At 44.6% G+C, this 18613-nt stretch overlaps 1 protein-coding gene across 1 annotated transcript in view; it reads right to left on the reverse strand.

Annotated features, from left to right (window-relative positions):
• Positions 1-16490, reverse strand: part of LOC127575532 (dynein axonemal heavy chain 6-like) — a 277640-nt gene extending 261150 nt beyond the window's left edge. Inside the window, exons 1-2 of the mRNA XM_052025464.1 lie at positions 16302-16490; positions 10047-10159 (exon numbers count right to left, since the gene is read on the reverse strand). Coding sequence (XP_051881424.1) covers positions 10047-10159; positions 16302-16490 — 302 coding nt within the window. The remainder of the gene's footprint in view (positions 1-10046; positions 10160-16301) is intronic.
• Positions 16491-18613: the final 2123 nt, after the last annotated feature.

Here is an 18613-nt window from a genome sequence, read left to right on the forward strand (position 1 = left end):
CGGCGAGTCCACGATGATCATCACCACCCATTTACACTAATCCTACACTAACTGCATTTTATATTCTCCCCACATTCTCATCAACTCCCCCCAGATTTTACCAGGGCACTCAGGACAATTTACCTACTGACCTGCACATCTTTGGGATGTGGGAGGAAACTGGAGCACCTGGAGGAAGCCCAGGTGGTCATAGGAAGAACGTGTAAACTCCACACTGACAGCACCCAAGGTCAGGATTGAACCCAGGTCTCTGGTGCTGTGAAGCAGTGGCTCTACCAGCTGTGCCACTGTGCCACCATAATGATATAAAGACAGAAAGATGTTTCAATGCACCAAAACGAGATGCAATCTAATTCCTGGGAACTAATCTCTTCAAGTGATGGGTTACTGACCTGAAAAGTCACTCCAGTTTTCTCTTCACAGATTCCACCTGACCTGCTGTGAGTTTTCACAGTTTTCTATCTATATTTATGTAGTTTGGTGTTACATTTTGTCTGATAATGCTTCTGAGAGGCACCTTGGAGTAATTAACTAAATTATAGATGCTGTGTAACCCCAAGGTGTTTTATAAGAGATAAGATAAGATATCTTTATTAGTCACATGTACATTGAAACACACAGTGAAATGCATCTTTTGCGTAGAACGTTCTGGGGGCAGCCCGCAAGTGTCGCCACGCTTCCGGCGCCAACATAGCGTGCCCACAACTTCCTAACCAATATGTCTTTGGAATGTGGGAGGAAACCGGAGCACCCGGAGGAAACCCACGCAGACACGGGGAGAACATACAAACTCCTTACAGACAGTGGCCGGAATTGAATGTGGGTTGCTGGCGCTGTAATAGCGTTACGCTAACCACTACACTACCGTAATCAATTTCACTGTAAATTAAACCAAGATACACCTTTCCACCACAGCTTGGTATGGCAACTGCTCTGCCCAACACCGCAAGAAACTGCAGAGAGTTGTGGACACAGCTCAGCACATCAAAAAAAAAGCCTCCCCTCCATGGACTTTGTCTACACTTCTCGCTGCCTCGGTAAAGCAGCCAACATAATCAAAGACCCCACCCACCCTGGACATTCTCTCTTCTCCCCCCTCCCATCAGGCAGAAGATACAAAAGCCTAAAAGCACGTACCACCAGGCTCAAGGACAGCTTCTATCCCACTGTTATAAGACTATTGAACAGTCCCCTCACAATCTACCTCATTATGACCTTGCACCTTATTGTCTGCCTGCACTGCACTTTCTCTGTAACTGTAACACTTTACTCTGCATTCTGTTATTGTTTTCCCTTGTACTAGGTAACATGCCTCAATGACTACTGACCAGTGGCTCTGACATCCACCATCATGAAATGCTTTGAGAGGTTGGTCATGGTACGCATCAACTCCAGCCTACCAGACAACCTGGACCCACTGCAATTCGCCTTTCGCCGGAACAGGTCTACAGTGGATGCCATCTCCCTGGCCCTACACTCAGCTCTGGAGCATCTGGACAGTAAAGACACCTACATTAGACTTTTGTTTATTGACTACAGCTCTGCCTTCAATACAATAATCCCAAGCAAGCTTGTCACCAAACTCCGAGACCTAGGACTCAACACCTCCCTCTGTAACTGGATCCTTGACTTTCTAACCAACAGACCGCAATCAGTGAGGACAGGCAGCAATACCTCCGACACGATTATTCTCAACGCTGGTGCCCCACAAGGCTGTGTCCTCAGCCCTCTACTCTACTCCCTATACACTCATGACTGTGTGGCCAGATTCTGCTCTAACTCCATCTACAAGTTTGCAGATGATACCACCGTTGTAGACTGTATCTCAAGCAGCAGTGAGTCGGAGTACAGGAAGAGATAGAGAGCTTAGTGGAATGGTGTCATGACAACAACCTTTCCCTCAATGTCAACGAAACAAAAGAGCTGGTCATTGACTTCAGGAAAGGGGGCGGTGTACATACACCTGTCTACATCAATGGTGCTGAGGTCAAGAGGGTTGAGAGCTTCAAGTTCCTGAGAGTGAGCATCACCAACAGCCTGTCCTGGTCAAATCACATAGATGCCATGGCCAAGAAAGCTCACCAATGCCTCTACTTCCTCAGAAGGCTAAAGAAATTTGGTTTGTCCACTTTGACTCTCACCAACTTTTACCAATGCACCATAGAAAACATCCTGTCTGGATGTATCATGGCTTGGTATGGCAACTGCTCTGCCCAGGACCACAAGCAGCTGCAGAGAATTGTGGACTCAGCCCAGCCTCCCCTCCTTGGACTCTATCTTTACCTCTCATTGTCTTGGCGAAGCAGCCAGTATAATCAAAGACCCCACCCACCCAGGACATTCTCTCTTCTTCCATTGGGTAGAAGATACCACCACCAGATTTAAGGACAGCTTCTACCCCACTGTGATAAGACTATTGAACGGTTCCCTTATACAATGATATGGACTATGACCTCACGATCTACCTTGTTGTGACCTTGCACCTTATTGCACTGCACTTTCTCTGTAGCTATGACACTTTACTCTGTACTGTTATTGTTTTTACCTGTACTGCATCAATGCACTCTGTACTAACTCAATGTAACTGAACTGTGTAATGAATTGACCTGTACGATCGGTATGCAAGACAATAATAAACCAATACCAATACCTCAACGCACTGATGTGATGAAATGATGTGTATAGATGGCATGCAAAACAAAGTTTTTCACTGTACCTTGGTACATGTGACAATAATAAACCGACTTACCACCCAGGACTAGGGAAGCTGAGACTCTCTCTGAGTAAAATTTCCCTTCTTCCTTTGCTCAACACCCACTGGGATCAGATGGCACAGAGCAAAAATACCACGGATACTGGAAATGAAATGTTTCTCACAGCTCATACTGAGGGAACATGAGGGTGCTGGCACTTTACTGAAGGATCAGCTGGCTGGGGTTTTCACGAGAGATGCCAAGTAGCTCCAGCACCTTCTGCTGTCAATTTGTTTTCATTAGGACTCTACTGAACAAGTGCAAATCAGGTCCTGGAGGTGCGGGGACAAAGTTCTCACCACCAGTGTCATCCAGGAAGCGGGCCTATTGGAGGACTCGATAAAGATAGCCGAGGCTGAGTGGTTCAGAGAGATAGTGGGTGGGTTGTTCTTGTCCTGTGGGGACATGGCGAGGTCCTGATCCTGGCTGACCCTTTGGATAAACGAATAGCCCTTTCAAAGAGCTGGCAGGGGCACAATTAACCTAATAGTGTATCTGTGGTGTATGGTTCTTGTAGGTTTTCCAAGGCAAGCACAGGAGAATGGGGGGGGGAGGGAGGGGGGGTAAGTGGGCAGGTCTTTCTGTAGCAAGCACAAGAAAATGGGGGTAAGTGGGCAGGTCTTTCTGTAGCAAGCACAAGAAAATGGGGGTAAGTGGGCAGGTCTTTCTGTAGCAAGCACAAGAGAATGGGGGTAAGTGGGTAGGTCTTTTAAAGAGAGTACATGAGAATGGGGGTAAATGGAGTCATCATAGAATTATACAACATGGAAGCAGGCCCTTCAGCCCAACTTGTCCATGCCAACCAAGGTGTCTATCTGAGCAAGAGCCATTTGCCTGCATTTGGCCTACATACCTCTAGACTGTTCTTATCCATGCACCTGTCCAACTGTCTGTTAAACATTGTAACCGTACCTGCCTCTACCACTTCCTCAGGCAACTCGTTCCATATACCCACCATCCTCTGCATGAAAAACTTGCCCTTCAGGTCCCCTTTAAATCCCACCCCCCCCCACCTTAAATCCATGCCCTCTAGTTTTAGACTCCCCTACCCTGGGAAAAAGACATTCCACCTTATCTAGGCCCCTGATAATTTTCTATAATGGTTTCTCATTATGATGGAACTACAGGCTGAACAGAAGAGGGCAGAGCATTAGATCTGAGAGAAAGAGTGCAATGAAGACATACGAGAATGTTGCCAGGATTCGAGGGCCTGAGTTATAGGGAGAGGTTGGGCAGGCAAGGACTTGGAATGTAGTAGACTGAGGGGTGAACTCAGAGAAGTGTATAAAACCATGAGGGGCACAGATAGGATGAATGCGGGCACAGTCTTTTTCCTAGGGAAAGGGAACCAAAAACTAGAGGGCATAGGTTTAAGGTGAGGCAGAAAGATTTAAAAGGGACCTGAGGGGCAACTTCTTTACACAGTGGGTGGTGGGCATATAGAATGAGCTGCCAGAGAAAGTAGTTGAGCCAGGTACAATAATGACACTTAAAAGACAGTTAGATAAGTATATGGATAGGAAAGGTTTAGAGGGACATGGGCCAAACACGGGCAAATGGGACTAGCTTAGGTGGGCAGCTTGGTCGGCATGGACCAGTTGGGCTGAAGGGCCTGTTTCTGTGCTGTATGACTTTAAATCTCTTTCAGAGAGGCATTAGGTGATAGGCCAAAAGCCTTCATTCTGTGCTGTAAAATGTGATTCTGTTGATCTCCTGCTCAGTGAGGGAGGATTGTAATGTACCTACAAATTAGGGAGGATGAAATTATTCAGAGTCTTTCTCAACAGCTCTGCCCCCTTCTATATGAGAATACAAGGCTGTTGGGTAAAACAAGGAGTTGCCCACCTCCCCCACTCCACACCAACCCGAGCTATTCCCATGCCCACGCTACCTTCACCATCAAATGGACAGTGCCCGCAGACGTGTGAAACATGAAGGAGCCTCTCAAGGAACTACACCCCAACACCATCAGTGTCTTGAGTGCAGGAGGAGAAAGAACTAACATTTAATATCCACTAACTGGATACGAGTTGCGTTGTGAAAGAGTTAAATTGGCACCCTGTTCACTAATTTAGATAAGATTTCTTTATTAGTCACATGTACATCGAAACACACAGTGAAATGCATCTTTTGTGTAGAGTGTTCTGGAGGCAGCCCGCAAGTGTCGCCACGCTTCCGGCGCCAACATAGCATGCCCACAACTTCCTAACCTGTACGCCTTTGGAATGTGGGAGGAAACCGGAGCACCCGGAGGAAACCCACGCAGTCACAGGGAGAACGTACAAACTCCTTACAGACAGTGGCTGGAATTGAACCCAGGTCACTGGCACTGTAATAGCGTTACACTAACCGCTACACTACCGTGCCTGCCATGAGTGTCAGTGAAATAGGCTGTCTTAACATTTTGTGAACCATTAGTGTTCCAACATACCTACTGCTGCTGGTCTTCGAATTGCGGACATTGACCTTCCAAACATTGAAAGCCTTCCATTTTCTGGAAAAACATTGGTTACAAACAGGACATTAGTAATCCTAAAATTATAGAAGAAAAGCCCTGTACTTCAATGCACTTCCCTGTAGCTGTGACACTTTACTCTGTATTCTGCTATTGTTTTACCCTGTACTACCTCAATGCACTGTGTCATGAATTGATCTGTACAAACGGTGTGCAAGACAAGTTTTTCACTGTAGTGACAATAATAAACCAAAACCAATACCCTGCCTTTAAATCAAACCCTGACATCTGACTATCTTTCACTGGACTTTATCCTTTCTGCAAGACCTGCTTTCTTATTAAAATCTGCTTCATGAACCTTTCAGCCAAGCTGCACCTATATATTGAAAAACGCAGAGGTGTTGCAGTGTAGTTATCACTGCAACATCAGGTTCAGGTTATTCTAACCTCTTGGGTTGGTTAATTGCTACTTGCTGCATCGTTCAGGCCTGGAGAGACGAAGAGTGCCTGCTGGCAACCAGATGAGTGGCGAGGGTGAAGCAAAAGAAAAATTCCAGGAAGGCCTCTTGGGGAGTGTAGAACTGGGGAGGTTGAGACTTTCCTCACAAGAAGTGGAGTTTAAGGGTGCCAAAAGGGACTTTCTCATCTACTGCTGGCGTGCTTCTTCCCAGCAGGAAAACTGTGATCATTTCCACTCTCAGGTCCCAGTTAAATGATGCCATGGTGCCATCCAGGTGTAAATGGCATCAGTCCTTTCCAGAGGGCACGGGGGAGTCAAACACACTCTCATGTGGCAAATTTCCTCCCTTAAGAACATCAATGAACCAGAGACACAGGAGACTGCAGATAGTAGAATTTGCAGCAACGAACAATCTGCTGGAGGAAGCTCCCTCCAGCAGCTGTCTCCAACCTTCACCCTCCCCTCCTCCCACCTCGCTCCATCCGCCTCCATCTACTGTCCACCTGCCACTGTCTCCCAACTCCTCCCCTCCCCTCCCTGGCACAATCTGCCTGTCATCTTTCACTTCTGCTCAGTTCACCAATCACTTCGGACTCCTTTCTCCCCACTCCTCTCTATCCTGGCCATCTCCCCTCTCCACTCTCCACTCTTAGTCCTGTTGCAGGGTTTCAACCCAAAACGTTGACAATTCCTTTCCCCCCACAGGTGCCTCTCGACCCACTGAGTTCCTCCAAGTTAAGATCTGAATCTGCATGAGCAAATAATCTGGTTATTCTTAACTGCACATTGTATCAGTTCCTGCCAGGCACGTGCATTTAAAATCAACCCCAATTAATACTTCACATTCTGGACAAACTTTCTGTGCTGCATTTTGAGTCATGGGATGTTTTCCTGGACAGTGGTAATGATATGGAGCCCACTATTGTGAGTTGTTTGGACACGAAGAGCACTAATTTGCAGGGTTGTGTGTTAAATGCTGGGACATGAGATCGAATCGTGCTTCCAAAGAGCCGACACAACCAATGAGGGCTGTTACATACCAGCAACAAAAGAAACACACCGAGTCATGTATAAGTGTTAAAAATTATTTTATTAATAACTATTTATGATAATAAGAAAAAATAAAAGTAAAAATGTTAGAATGTTGAAAGTAAAAGTGTTAGATATTAAACAATAACCCCCAAAACTAAACTCAAAGTGTGTGTGTGGCAAATACCCAAACTCCAAGTCCAGGAATAGTTCTCCAAGTTCAGTTCAGCAAGCCATAAGGTGAACCGTGAGCAAAGGCTTCTGCAAAGCCACCGTTGACTGAAGAGAAAATGTAGAGAGAGAATAGAGACATTACGAAATCCAAATGTTCCACGATGGAACCCATACGACACCTCAGTCACTGATAATCTCCACTGTTTTATTCCAAAGTATCTGCCACCCCAAAAGGCATTCGGAACGTGGCCGTCCACACAAATACCTGTTTCCCACTACAGGTTAATGACAAAGTGGACTCCACCAGATTATTCCAAAAATCCATACGTGGATTATGGTGACAGACACAGTTACTGTTTTTCATCCATCGATACAGAGACCAGAAGACAGTGTCTCTCTCTTCCTCCTCTCTCTCCTTCTGACTCTGACTGAACCAAAACGTCAGCACGCCGTTATCTCCTGTTGTTGTAATAACGCCACACACACACACACACACACACACACACACACACACACACACACACACACACACACACACACACACACACACACAACTGTACTATATCTTAAAGGGACATTCACCAAGTAGTAACCTAATCCATAACAGGGCCGAGTTGGGCTCTTTCTGTGCTGATGGATCGCAATGATTCTGTAGCTTGTGCAACGTTTCCTTTGATAGCATGACAGCTGCCCTGTGTAGCACTGCTGATCCTTCCTCATCTAACCTCCCTCATGGACCTATCTAGCTTCTCCTGCAAAGTGGTGCTTCTGCTTGTCTCTGCATTGTTCTCATTTCACTGCAAAATGGAGGAACTCTCCCACCACTGAGAGTTCAACCATATAATCAAGGGAGAGGCTGTTGCGTTGTCAATTGTTCAGTAGCAATGTGGAATGATGACAGCAGTTTGTCTCCTCTAAGTGGTGTAAGACCCATTCCACAACCTGAGCACCCAGTCTGGTCTGCCACTTCAGTGCAGTCCTGAGAGAGTGCCACACTTTCACGTAAAACACTGCAGCAAAGGTAGATTGAAATGGTCATGTTCCCCTCATTTGAGGAAGTGGAGGGAATGTCCTGCTAGTCTCTAGGCCAGTATTTGTCCCTCAGCCCACACCAGTGCAAACAGATCAGCTGGGCATTTGCCAAATTGCTGTCTATGGGACCTTGCAGTGTGAACAACTAATTTGATTTCACATCAAAGGAATCATGAATATTGAGAGGGATAAAGAGATAATTAAAACACTTTACATATTCGGGAGAGGCTAAGAAGCAAATTAATATTTCCAGAGGCAGACTGATGGCAGGGAGTCACAGGTTATAACCCGTTCTGGGCTTCTTACACAGTGGACTTGCCTAATGTTCCTTGCTCCTGAAACCACTGAGTCTAATCTTTGTCACAATACTAATGGGAAGAAACTGGAGCATGTAGGGGGAACCCACACATTCACAGGGAGAACATACAAGCTCCACACAGACAGCACCAGAGGACAGGAGGCAGCAGCTCTATTAGCTACACGACTGTGCCATCCGCATTACTTCTCCCTTGATACAGCCCCTGCAACAATGCAACACTCCCTCAGTATGGCCCGGAAGTGCAGCACACCCTCAGCACTGCCCAGCTGAGAGTGCAGCTCTTCCCCAGGACTGTCTCTCCAATAGCCCAGGTCTCCCTCGGTAATGCAGCAGAGGCCATACAACAGCAAGAACACTCTCAGTGCAGCAATGGGACTGTGAGCCTAGATTTCATTTAGAGCCCATAGAACCACGCACTGACCCAAGCCAGGAAAGTGGAGACAGAAGAGACTGCAGATGGCAGAATCTGGAGCAACAAACAATCTGCTGGAGGAGCTCAGCGGGTCGAGCAGCACCTGTGGGGGGAAGGAATTGTCGACATTTCAGGTTGAAACCCTTCATCTGATCCTAATGCAGGGTTTCAGCCCAAAATGTCGACTGTCCATGACCCACTGAGTTTGTTCCAAGACAGGAAAGTATGATATTAGCCTCACTGGGGACCTCAAATGGATATCAATGTTGAAATATCTGAGGATATTCTCTTCAGTTCCACAAAATCTAGAACAGAGTAATTTCTAAATGGTGAAAATCCAGAAGCAGTGGCGGTTCAGATAAATTCAAGAATGCACAGAATGAAAATCATAGAAATCAACACAGAAGAAGCTCATCAAACATTGTGTCCTTGGTGATTTAAGAAGAGGTATCCATCCAGATTCCACGACCAAACTGACGGCCTACACCTTGTGGTTTGTGACATTCTGTTCTTCAACCAACTGCCAAAGCCCTAATCACTACAGTTTAGCATCACTATGACCATTTTGATCATTTTGCACTAAAATGGACTTTTTTTTGTTCTCATTGTGTTCGTGTAAAAATTGTGTATAATTTATGTTTAATTTATGTTTTTCTTGTGAATGGTGCTTCTATGTGCCTGTGATGCTGTTGCAAGTAAGTGTTTCATTGTACCTGTGCACACATGTACACGTGCATATGACAATAAACTCGATCTTGACCTCGTGTGGATGATACCTTTCAACCTTTCAATGTTCCAGTCCTCAATAAATTCTCCTCATCTCCCCTTTTATCCTTCTACTGATTTCTTTAGATCTGGCTATTGGCCTCTCTGCTAAGTCTATCCACTCTTTCTGAGTCCGTTATTATTTTATACATTTCAAATCTCCTCTCAATCTCAACTCTTCCAAGACGAAAAAATCCCAGTCCAGCCAATCTTTCCTCAGAGCTAAAATTTTCTACTCCTGGGAATATTCTCATAAATCTCCCCTGCAGCCTCTCTGATGCCATAATGTTCTTTTCCAGAATGTGGTGACCAGAACTTCACACAGTTCTCCAGCTGCAGGCTAACTATTGTTTCCTACAGCTCCATCTTAACCTTCCCAATCTTGTACTGTGTGCCTCATAAACAAATGTGTGCTAATAAACAAATGTATCCTCCAAGCTTTCCTAACCACATCCATCTATGTGGATTGTTAAAAACTGTCCTAGTTGTAAAGGTGAATGAAACACTGACTTTCACAATTAGAGGACAAGGGGATGAAAGTTATGCTTCAGTTATGCAGAGCCCTGCTTAGGAAACAGCTATGTTTAGACCACAGCCTTTGACATGATACCCAAACAACAATTTGGATGAATTCTGTGACAGCCAACCTGAACTTCACAAAGACAGGCAGTTGATGAATCTTGTAGAAAAGATATCGTTCCATCAACCAATCCGATACCGAAATGGTTTCTATCCCATCTTTTTCAGTCAGGGAGCTGACCTGAAAATCAAACCAATGGGAAAAGTTAGAAATAAACTGGTAACTTAAAGAGAAGTAATGTAAACGGTGTTGTATAATCATGTTGTAAGGTTAACTGGAGGTACAAAGGATGGAACAACAAGGATGGAGCCTTCAGAGCCGTGAGAAATGGCTTGTTATTCATTTAAAGGACGACACTTGTTGGCCGATTGCCCTTGAACTCAGTAATTTACTATGCCATGTCAGAGGACAGTTAAGGGAGTAATCACCAATCATTCCAGGTAATCATCCCTGAATCCCCCCCACCCCACTCTCTTCTGATCCTCCTCAGGTCCCCCTATTTTTGTCCCCTTCCTCACACACCTCTGCCCCCAAGACCCCACCACCTATTCCCCCTCCCCTCCTGGTTCCACCCACCTAGTACGCAGACATTTCACCCACCAGCTCTTGAACCTCCTCTTCCATCTGGTTCCACCTGCCTTTCACCTCACCCCTAATGGTTCCCATTATCACCTTCCTCATTTATCAGATTCCAGCACTGGTAGACTTTGTGTTCCTGCTCATCATCCTCCAGCCACTCTCTCCACCTTCACCCTCATCCCCTCCGGGCTCCTTCCTCTTTTTACTGTCTGCCCCCATCTATCATGTCTCCCAAGTCCACCCCTCCCCCTTCCCACCTGGCTCGATCTGCCTGTCATCGCTCAACACCCCTCCACCCCCTGGTTTACCAAACACCTCTGGCCTCTGTCTCACCAATCCCCCTTCCCTCTTTATACCAGCCATCTCCCCTTCTCCACTCTCAGTCCTGATGCAGGGTTTCGACCCGAAACCTTGATGATTCCTTTCCCTCTACAGATGCTACTTGGCCCACTGGTTTCCTTCAGCAGATTGTTTGTCACATCTGCAGTCTCTTGTGTCTCTAAGGAGCACTCACACCTCTCTGAGTTTAGACAGGCTCAGGATTTCTTTCTCTTGACAAAATTGCTTTTTATGACAGCCCAGGAGTTTCATTGTCAAGGTTATTGATACTGGTAAATTGGTAAATTGGTTTATTATTGTCACACGTACCGAGGTACAGTGAAAAACTTTGTTTTGCATGCCATTCATACAGATCATTTCATTACAACAGTGCATTGAGGTAGTGCAAGGGAAAACAACAGCAGAATGCAGAATAAAGTGTTACAGTTACAGAGAAAGTGCAATGCAGGCAGACAATAAGGTGCAAGGCTATAATGAGGTAGACTGTGAGGTCAAGGGTTCATCTTATTGTACTAGGGAACCATTCAATATTCTTATAACAGCGGGATAGAAGCTGTCCTTGAGCCTGGTGGTACATGCTTTCAGGCTTCTGTATCTTCTGCCCGGTGGGTGAGGGGAGAAGAGAGAATGTCCGGGGTGGGAGCGGTCTTTGATTGTTGACTGCTTTACCAAGTCAGTGAGAAGTGTAGACAGAGTCCGTGGAGGGGAGGCTTGCCTCTGGTTTATTCATCAAGGTCACTGAGTTACCAGTCCAATTACATAACAAAAATGCTACCAGATCTTTCAATCATCTTCCTCTTGAACACAATCTTGACAAAAACTTAAAACACATTTAAGTTCAGCACATCCACTTGAAAAATCTAACCACTTCTTTATCACCAACTGAAGTGTCTCAGTGAATTGGCAGAGTCCAAGTACTGGGGAGAACAGAAAGAGTTAGGGTAATAAGGGATCAAGAGTCTCAAAGTCCTGGTGCTGGAGAGAGTAAATAAAGTTTGATTTCTGTACAGTGGGGGGGGGGGGGAGATTGGAGTGGGAATTTGGGGTTTAGCAAGAACAAGAGAAGGGAGGTCCGAGAAACACAGAATATTGCATTTCCGACCAGTGGAATTCTACAATGGGTAGATATAATGGGATGAGATGGCTTCTCTCAGTGAAGTCAGCACAGATTGTTCACGGGAGACACAAGAGACTGCAGATACTGGAATCTGGAGCAACAAACAATCTGCTGGAGGAACTCAGCAGGTCGAGCAGCATCTGAGGGCAGAAGGGAATTGTCAACGTTTCGGGTCAAAACCCTGCATCAATGCGCAGCCAAAAGGGATTAATGGTGCTACATTATAACTGTTGTCAGGTGAACAGGTTGAATAAGACTTTACAGTGTCAATAGGTTGCACAACCAACACCCAGTGCAATTAGCAATAACTGCAGTCTTTCATGTAACCTTTTCCCAAATCAACTGTAGTCAACTAGGCAGATTTTTAATAACTGAATTCAAAACAGAAGCAACTGTCTGACAGAATTAAAAGGTTTGTGGGGAACTTGGAACAGTAACCTTTACCACACACAAGGGGGTTGTTAATAACACGCTCCTGTAACAGAAGAAAAGCCCTGAGCATTAATAGATGTGTCATCTTGAATATTCAGTGTAGAAATTTCTGCTCAATAATAAAGAACACAGTTATTATTAGGAAAGCCTTTCTGAAGGTAAGCAGAAGACCTTGCATTGACCTCTTCAGACTATGTGTGAAACTATTCAAACTCTATATTTTCATTAGTACATGGCAGACTTACAACAATAGAGTTCAAGTCACACTGAAAGCAAATGGGCCCTAAATTGTTGGGATAATACACAAATGCACTAGAGAATGACACACAGGAATAAGCAATGAACGATACCATCATATAAAGAGTGCAAGAGGAACAAAAGTAAATGTGGGTCTCACACTGAAAATGACAAGAAATGCATTAGGGGGATGAAGAAATGGCTTAAGTTTTAATATCTTGCATCTGTTTCCACTGTGGAAAACATAATAAATGTAGCTTAAATGGAGGGTCTAATGATTGTTAGGAACTTCAAACAATTATAATCATAAAGAGAAAGCACTGGAGAAACTAGGGAGACTGAACTGATGGCATGTTTCCTGGGAATTGAGAAGAAGTGGCTTCAGAAGATTTATTAATGGTAGGTTTTGCAGAGTTTTCACATTCTCCTCTAAGCTCATTTACCCAGCAGCTGTGCTTCAACAGCAAACCTGGATACATTTGGTTGAAGTTATTAATATAACAAGTCACCAGGTCCAAATGTGATGGATCCTGAGGGAGGTGAGTGTGGAGATCGCAGAAATGCTCGCCATAATCTCCTAACATGCTGGTAACTGCATGCAAGTCAATTTAACCTCAGTTACAGGAAAGATTTTAGAAGGAATGATCAGGAAAAACCTTGAAAGGCTCAGGTTGAAAATTGAGTTTATAAAGGACTGCCAGCATGGATTCTTTAAAGTAATATTATGTTTGATGAAATAACCGAATTTTCTGATGAGATAACAACAGAATGGTGTAGCTGATAGAGCTGCTGTGTCAGAGCCGGGTTCAATCCTGACTCCGGCTGTTGACTGTGTGGAGTTTACATGTTCTCCTTGTGACCATGTGGGATTCCTCTGAGTGCTCCAGTTTCCTCCCACATCCCAAAGATGTGCGGGTTGGTGGGTTAATAGGCCACTGTAAATTGTCCCTAGTGTGTAGGGAGTGGTAGAATCTGGGGGAGCTGATGGGAATCTGGGAAGAAGAGGTTACAAGTGTGGGAATGGGATCGCTCAATGAACCAGCAGAGATTTGGTGGGCTGAAATGGCCTTCTATGTTGCAAGGGAAATATGACATTTGTAATATGACACATAGAAAAGTGACAGAGAAGGTTAATGAAGGGAATGCGGTAGATGCCATCTGCATGGATTTTTCAAATCCTAGATTGGTTCCAGGTACAAGAGATTTCAACTGCAATTGTTTGGTAACAAGACAGCAGGAGAGGAAAGATGTCTTCAGTTGATCTGCAGCTGTTCTCCTTGTTGCAAAGAAAGTTGAAGGGAGATTTACAAAGGAGTAAAATATCACAACTGGATTGGATAGGTAAATTGAGGAAAGGTTATCAGATGATTCAAGGACCAGAAGACACAGATATAAAATTTTGGACAAAAGATACAAAGGGGATGTGAGGAAATTTTTTTTTTATTCAGAGAACAGTTACAATCAGGAACATACTGGTGTAGGGCGTAGGCAACAACAAAGAAGCAGGGCTTTGGATGTTCACGAGAGAATAATTTGCAGGGACCTGGGGAAGGAGCAAGAAAGTGGGCTGAAGGCATTGCTCTAACGGGTACTATCATAGGCTTGCCTGGCTGAATGGTCTCCTGTGCCATAGCTAATTTATGAAAAAAAAGCTAATGCTTCAGGAGGAACGTCATGACAGGAGCACTGTCCAACATTGATCTATCATTTTCTTTCAGTTGCCCGTGAGTCAGCTCTGCATTGATGGCAGTTTCAGTATCTAGAATCAAACAGCACAGGAGGGTCTGATTCAGCTGATAATGCCTATGTCAGTGTTTTACAAGCAGACCCACTCCTTCCTTTCATATAGCACACAACTGGTGTTTGGCCATTTTAACTCTCCGGTACCTCATAATTCTTCTCTAAGCAGAACTATTTTTTTGTTCATTTATGTGCTGTGGGAATTGCTGGAACAGCCAGCATTTACTGTCCAACTCTACCTGGGGTCATGTGCAGAGACTGAACCCAGGTCGCTGGAGCTGAGAGCCAGCAGCTCTACCAGCTGCATCATTGTGACTTAGTTCGTCAAACATGATACACCTTTAAAAAAATCCACGCTGGTAGTCCTCTTCACTGAATCACTGCAGTCCTTCCTGATGCTGCTCTTGTGTGTTGTTAGGTAGGAAGAGTTATTCCCACTGAGATATGTCCAGATCAGAATGACATTGGATAGAGGGGGACTGAGGCGTGTTGGCAAACTGGATCCAACACTGGCTTGGTGATAGGCAGCAAAGGGTAACGGTGAATGGATGTTTTTCTGACTGGAAGTCTGTAACAAATGATACTTAGCAGGGATCGGTGCTGGGACCTTTGTATGTAATATATATAAAAGATTTGGATGAGAATGTAGGGGTTCTGATGAGTAAGTTTGCAGACAGCATGAAAATTGGTGGAGTCATAGATAACAAAGAAGGTTGTCTAAGGATACAGTGGGACACAGATCAGCTGGAAAGTTGGGGGGAGTGGGAGAAAAAGGAACTTAATCCAGACAAGTGTGAGATAATGTACTTTGTGAAGTCAAATTCCAGCAGGACATACAGAGTAAATGGCGGGCATTTTAGGAGCTTTGATTTACAGAGAGACCTTGGGGTTCAACTGCATAGCTCCCTGAAAGTGGCAACGCAGGTGGCTAGAGTAATTAAGAAGGCATTTGATATGCTTGCCTTCATAGGCCAAGGCATTGAGTATAAGAGTTGGGACCTCATGTTGCTGTTGTAGAAAACATTGGTCAGACCACACAGAGCATTGTGTACGGTTCTGGTTGCCACGCTATAGGAAGGATGTGGTAGCAATAAAGAGGTTCACCAGGATGTAATAAACCTGATTCTGATTCTGATGTTGCCTGAAATGTAGGGCTTTAGTTATAAGGAGAGATCGGATAGACTTGATTTATTCTCATTGGAATGTAGGAGGCTGAGGCGTGACCTTATACAAGTTTATAAAATTTGGAGGGGCATAGATAGGATAGATAGTCTTTTTCTCGGGTTAGGGAGTCAGGTTTAAGGTGTGAGGAGAGAAAGTCGAAGGAAAGGGGTAAGTTTTTCACACAGAGGGTGGTGATTATCGGAATGAGCTTCCAGAGAAGGCGGTAGAGGCAGATGCAATTGCAGTCTTTAAAAGGCATTTGAACAGATAGATGGGAAAGGAGTAGAGGGACATGGGCCAAATGGGAGTAGCGTACATAGGCATCACGGTCAGCATGTACAAGGTGGGCCGTGAAGGCCCGTTTCTGTGCTGTACGATTCTGTGTTTCTATGACACTATGGTGAGATATTCTCTCTGGTAGTTCAAGTGTTACTTGCCAATTATCAGTGCATATCTGAATATTGTTTAGATTCTGCTGCATGCAGACAAGGACTGCTTCATCATCTGACAATTTGCAAGTGGAAATGAAGACCCTGTCTTCATCTATAATTCTGAACTTTTAGGTCTTCAAATATGGTTGGACCTTGAACATTGCCCTGAACCTGTAACCTGCAGCAGTGTTACATTCAGAAAGGTGAGAGTGTACAAACAGTAAAGAACACTAATGTATTAAATGAGCTATGTGACTTCTGAAAGACCAACCATTTCTGTTACCTTGGAAACATGGGATGAACTGATTGTCCAGTATGGATTATAGGATTGGGCTGTTTTTGCCGGAACAACTTGTAGATTGTAAGGATCGTAACGAGCTCTCAGGTCATTCCGAGTCCTTGAGAGACAGTACACAAAATCGCCATTGTCCTCCTTCGGTGTGGCGACATCCATCTGAAAAATAAAAGTCATTGTGTTATGCAGCACTCTGTGCGAATGAAGGAACTCAGGCCACAGGTCACAGTTCCACCGATTAGATCACTCTGCATACGGGCACAGCACTTGAGTCAATCCGCCACATAACTTTTCACCTCTCATCCAGTGACAAAGGCAGTTTCGATAGAAGGTCACAGCCTGAAACATCAAATCTTTTCTCTTTAAGAGTAACTACTCGATACACCAACAAATGGGAAGCGGGGTGGGCATACAGTGACAACACAAAATCCACCCAGAATGAAGCTAAGGTCAAGCTTGCTCCCACTGAGATTGACAAGTGATCTTTTTAAAAATCAGTGGTTTCAGAGTGCGGCGGACTCAGAGTGAAGGGTCTGGTGGGTGGTAGGCCTTTTTTTTCAGTTCAGGTATATCCTACATTTTAGTAGTCAAAGCTGGTAACTTTTTCAGTTAATTCCTGTGGGCCAGAAGATTTTAGCTGGAGCTCGCAGTTCCAGGTAAACAAGGTACCATAAGAGGGCCCCTTTAGTAAGTGTAACCTTTTCAATTGAGGCCAATCGATCTCAGCTGACTGGTCTCTTGCTGTCTGAGTGATGAGAGGCCAGGCAGAGAAAGCACAGCATGCTTTTCTTTAAAAAAAAGTCAGTGGTCCTGGAGCGCAGTGGACTCAGAGTGTGGGCTTTGGTGAAGAGGGTGATTGGTGAGTATCAACAGATGGTTATTTCTTCCTCTCTTTATTGCTCTAATTCTCTAAGTAAAAGTACAGGTGGGGACTTAGGACTGTAGCAGGTTGTGCTTAGAGTAGAATAAAGCCCTCGGTGTAATTAGTTGCTTCCCTTAGTTTAGAGTACTAAGGTAATTCGAGGGTAATCCACAGCAGGAGGGCTTGGCCCTATGGAATGCTCATCCTGTGTTACCTGTCCCTGGTGACCAGGTATGCAGGAAGTAGAGTCGTAGAGTGCTACAGTACAGAAACAGGCTCTTCAGCCCAACGTGTTCATGCTGACCAAATTGTCGACCTGAGCTATTCCCATTTGCCTGTGTTTGGTCTGTATCTATCTAAACCTTTCATATCAATGTAGCTGTCCAAATATCTTTCAAATGTTGTCTTATCACAGTGGGATAGAAGCTGCCCCTGAGCCTGGTGGTCCCACACACTGCCCTTTTCCCCATAGCCCTGTAGATGTTTTCCTTCAGAGGTACATTGAACATATCTGTAAATTCTGCTCAACAGACATCCTGAATCTAAATTCCAAAGAGAGAACGGGGTAGATGTTAATGCTGCAAACAGTGTAAAACATACAGTCGTGAATCAAATGACCACTTTATATCTCTCCCTATTTTTACCTTCATTGACTAATTTAATAAAATTAAAATCACAAGAGGTTTTATTGTTTCTTGGATCATACAGCACAAAAACGGGCCCTTCAGCCCACCATGGCCATGCCAACCATCAAGTATCCATCTCCACTAATCCCATTTACCAGCACTTGGTCTGAACCCTTCTGTCTCATGGTGATTCAAGTGCTCTGTCTCTCTGCACCATGCACTCAGGCAGTATGTTCCAGATGCTAACTGCCACTGGGTCAAAAGACGCATCCTCAGATCCTCTCTAAAGCTCTGACCCATTAACTTAAACGTGTGTTCTCTGGTTTTATATGGAGAGTTTCCTACTATCTACCCTTCCATACCCCTCATAATTTTGTACATCTCACTCGGATCCTTCCTGAGTCTCTTCTTCTTCAAGTTAAACAAACCCAGGCTATTCAGTCTCTCCTCATAACTGAGGCACTCCATCCCAGGCAACATCTTGGTGAATCTCCTCTGCACCCTCACAGTACTCCTGTTTTATAACATCTGTGGACCATTGCTTCTCTACTCTTATATTCTTGTCGTGGCTAATGAAGACAAGTGTTCTGTACATCTTCTAACTACCTTTATCTATCTGTATGGCTGCCTTCAGAGATTCTTGGACTTGTACACCAAGGTCCTTCTGTTCCTCAATATTCCCTCAGGCTCTACCATTCATTGTAAATGTCCTGTTTAAATGCATCACCTCACACCTATCAGAATTAATTCAATTCGGCATTATTCTGCCCATCTCACCAACATATCACTATCTTCCTATAGCTAAACCTATT

Source organism: Pristis pectinata, chromosome 10 (assembly GCF_009764475.1).
Source record: "Pristis pectinata isolate sPriPec2 chromosome 10, sPriPec2.1.pri, whole genome shotgun sequence".
Taxonomy (NCBI): domain Eukaryota; kingdom Metazoa; phylum Chordata; class Chondrichthyes; order Rhinopristiformes; family Pristidae; genus Pristis; species Pristis pectinata.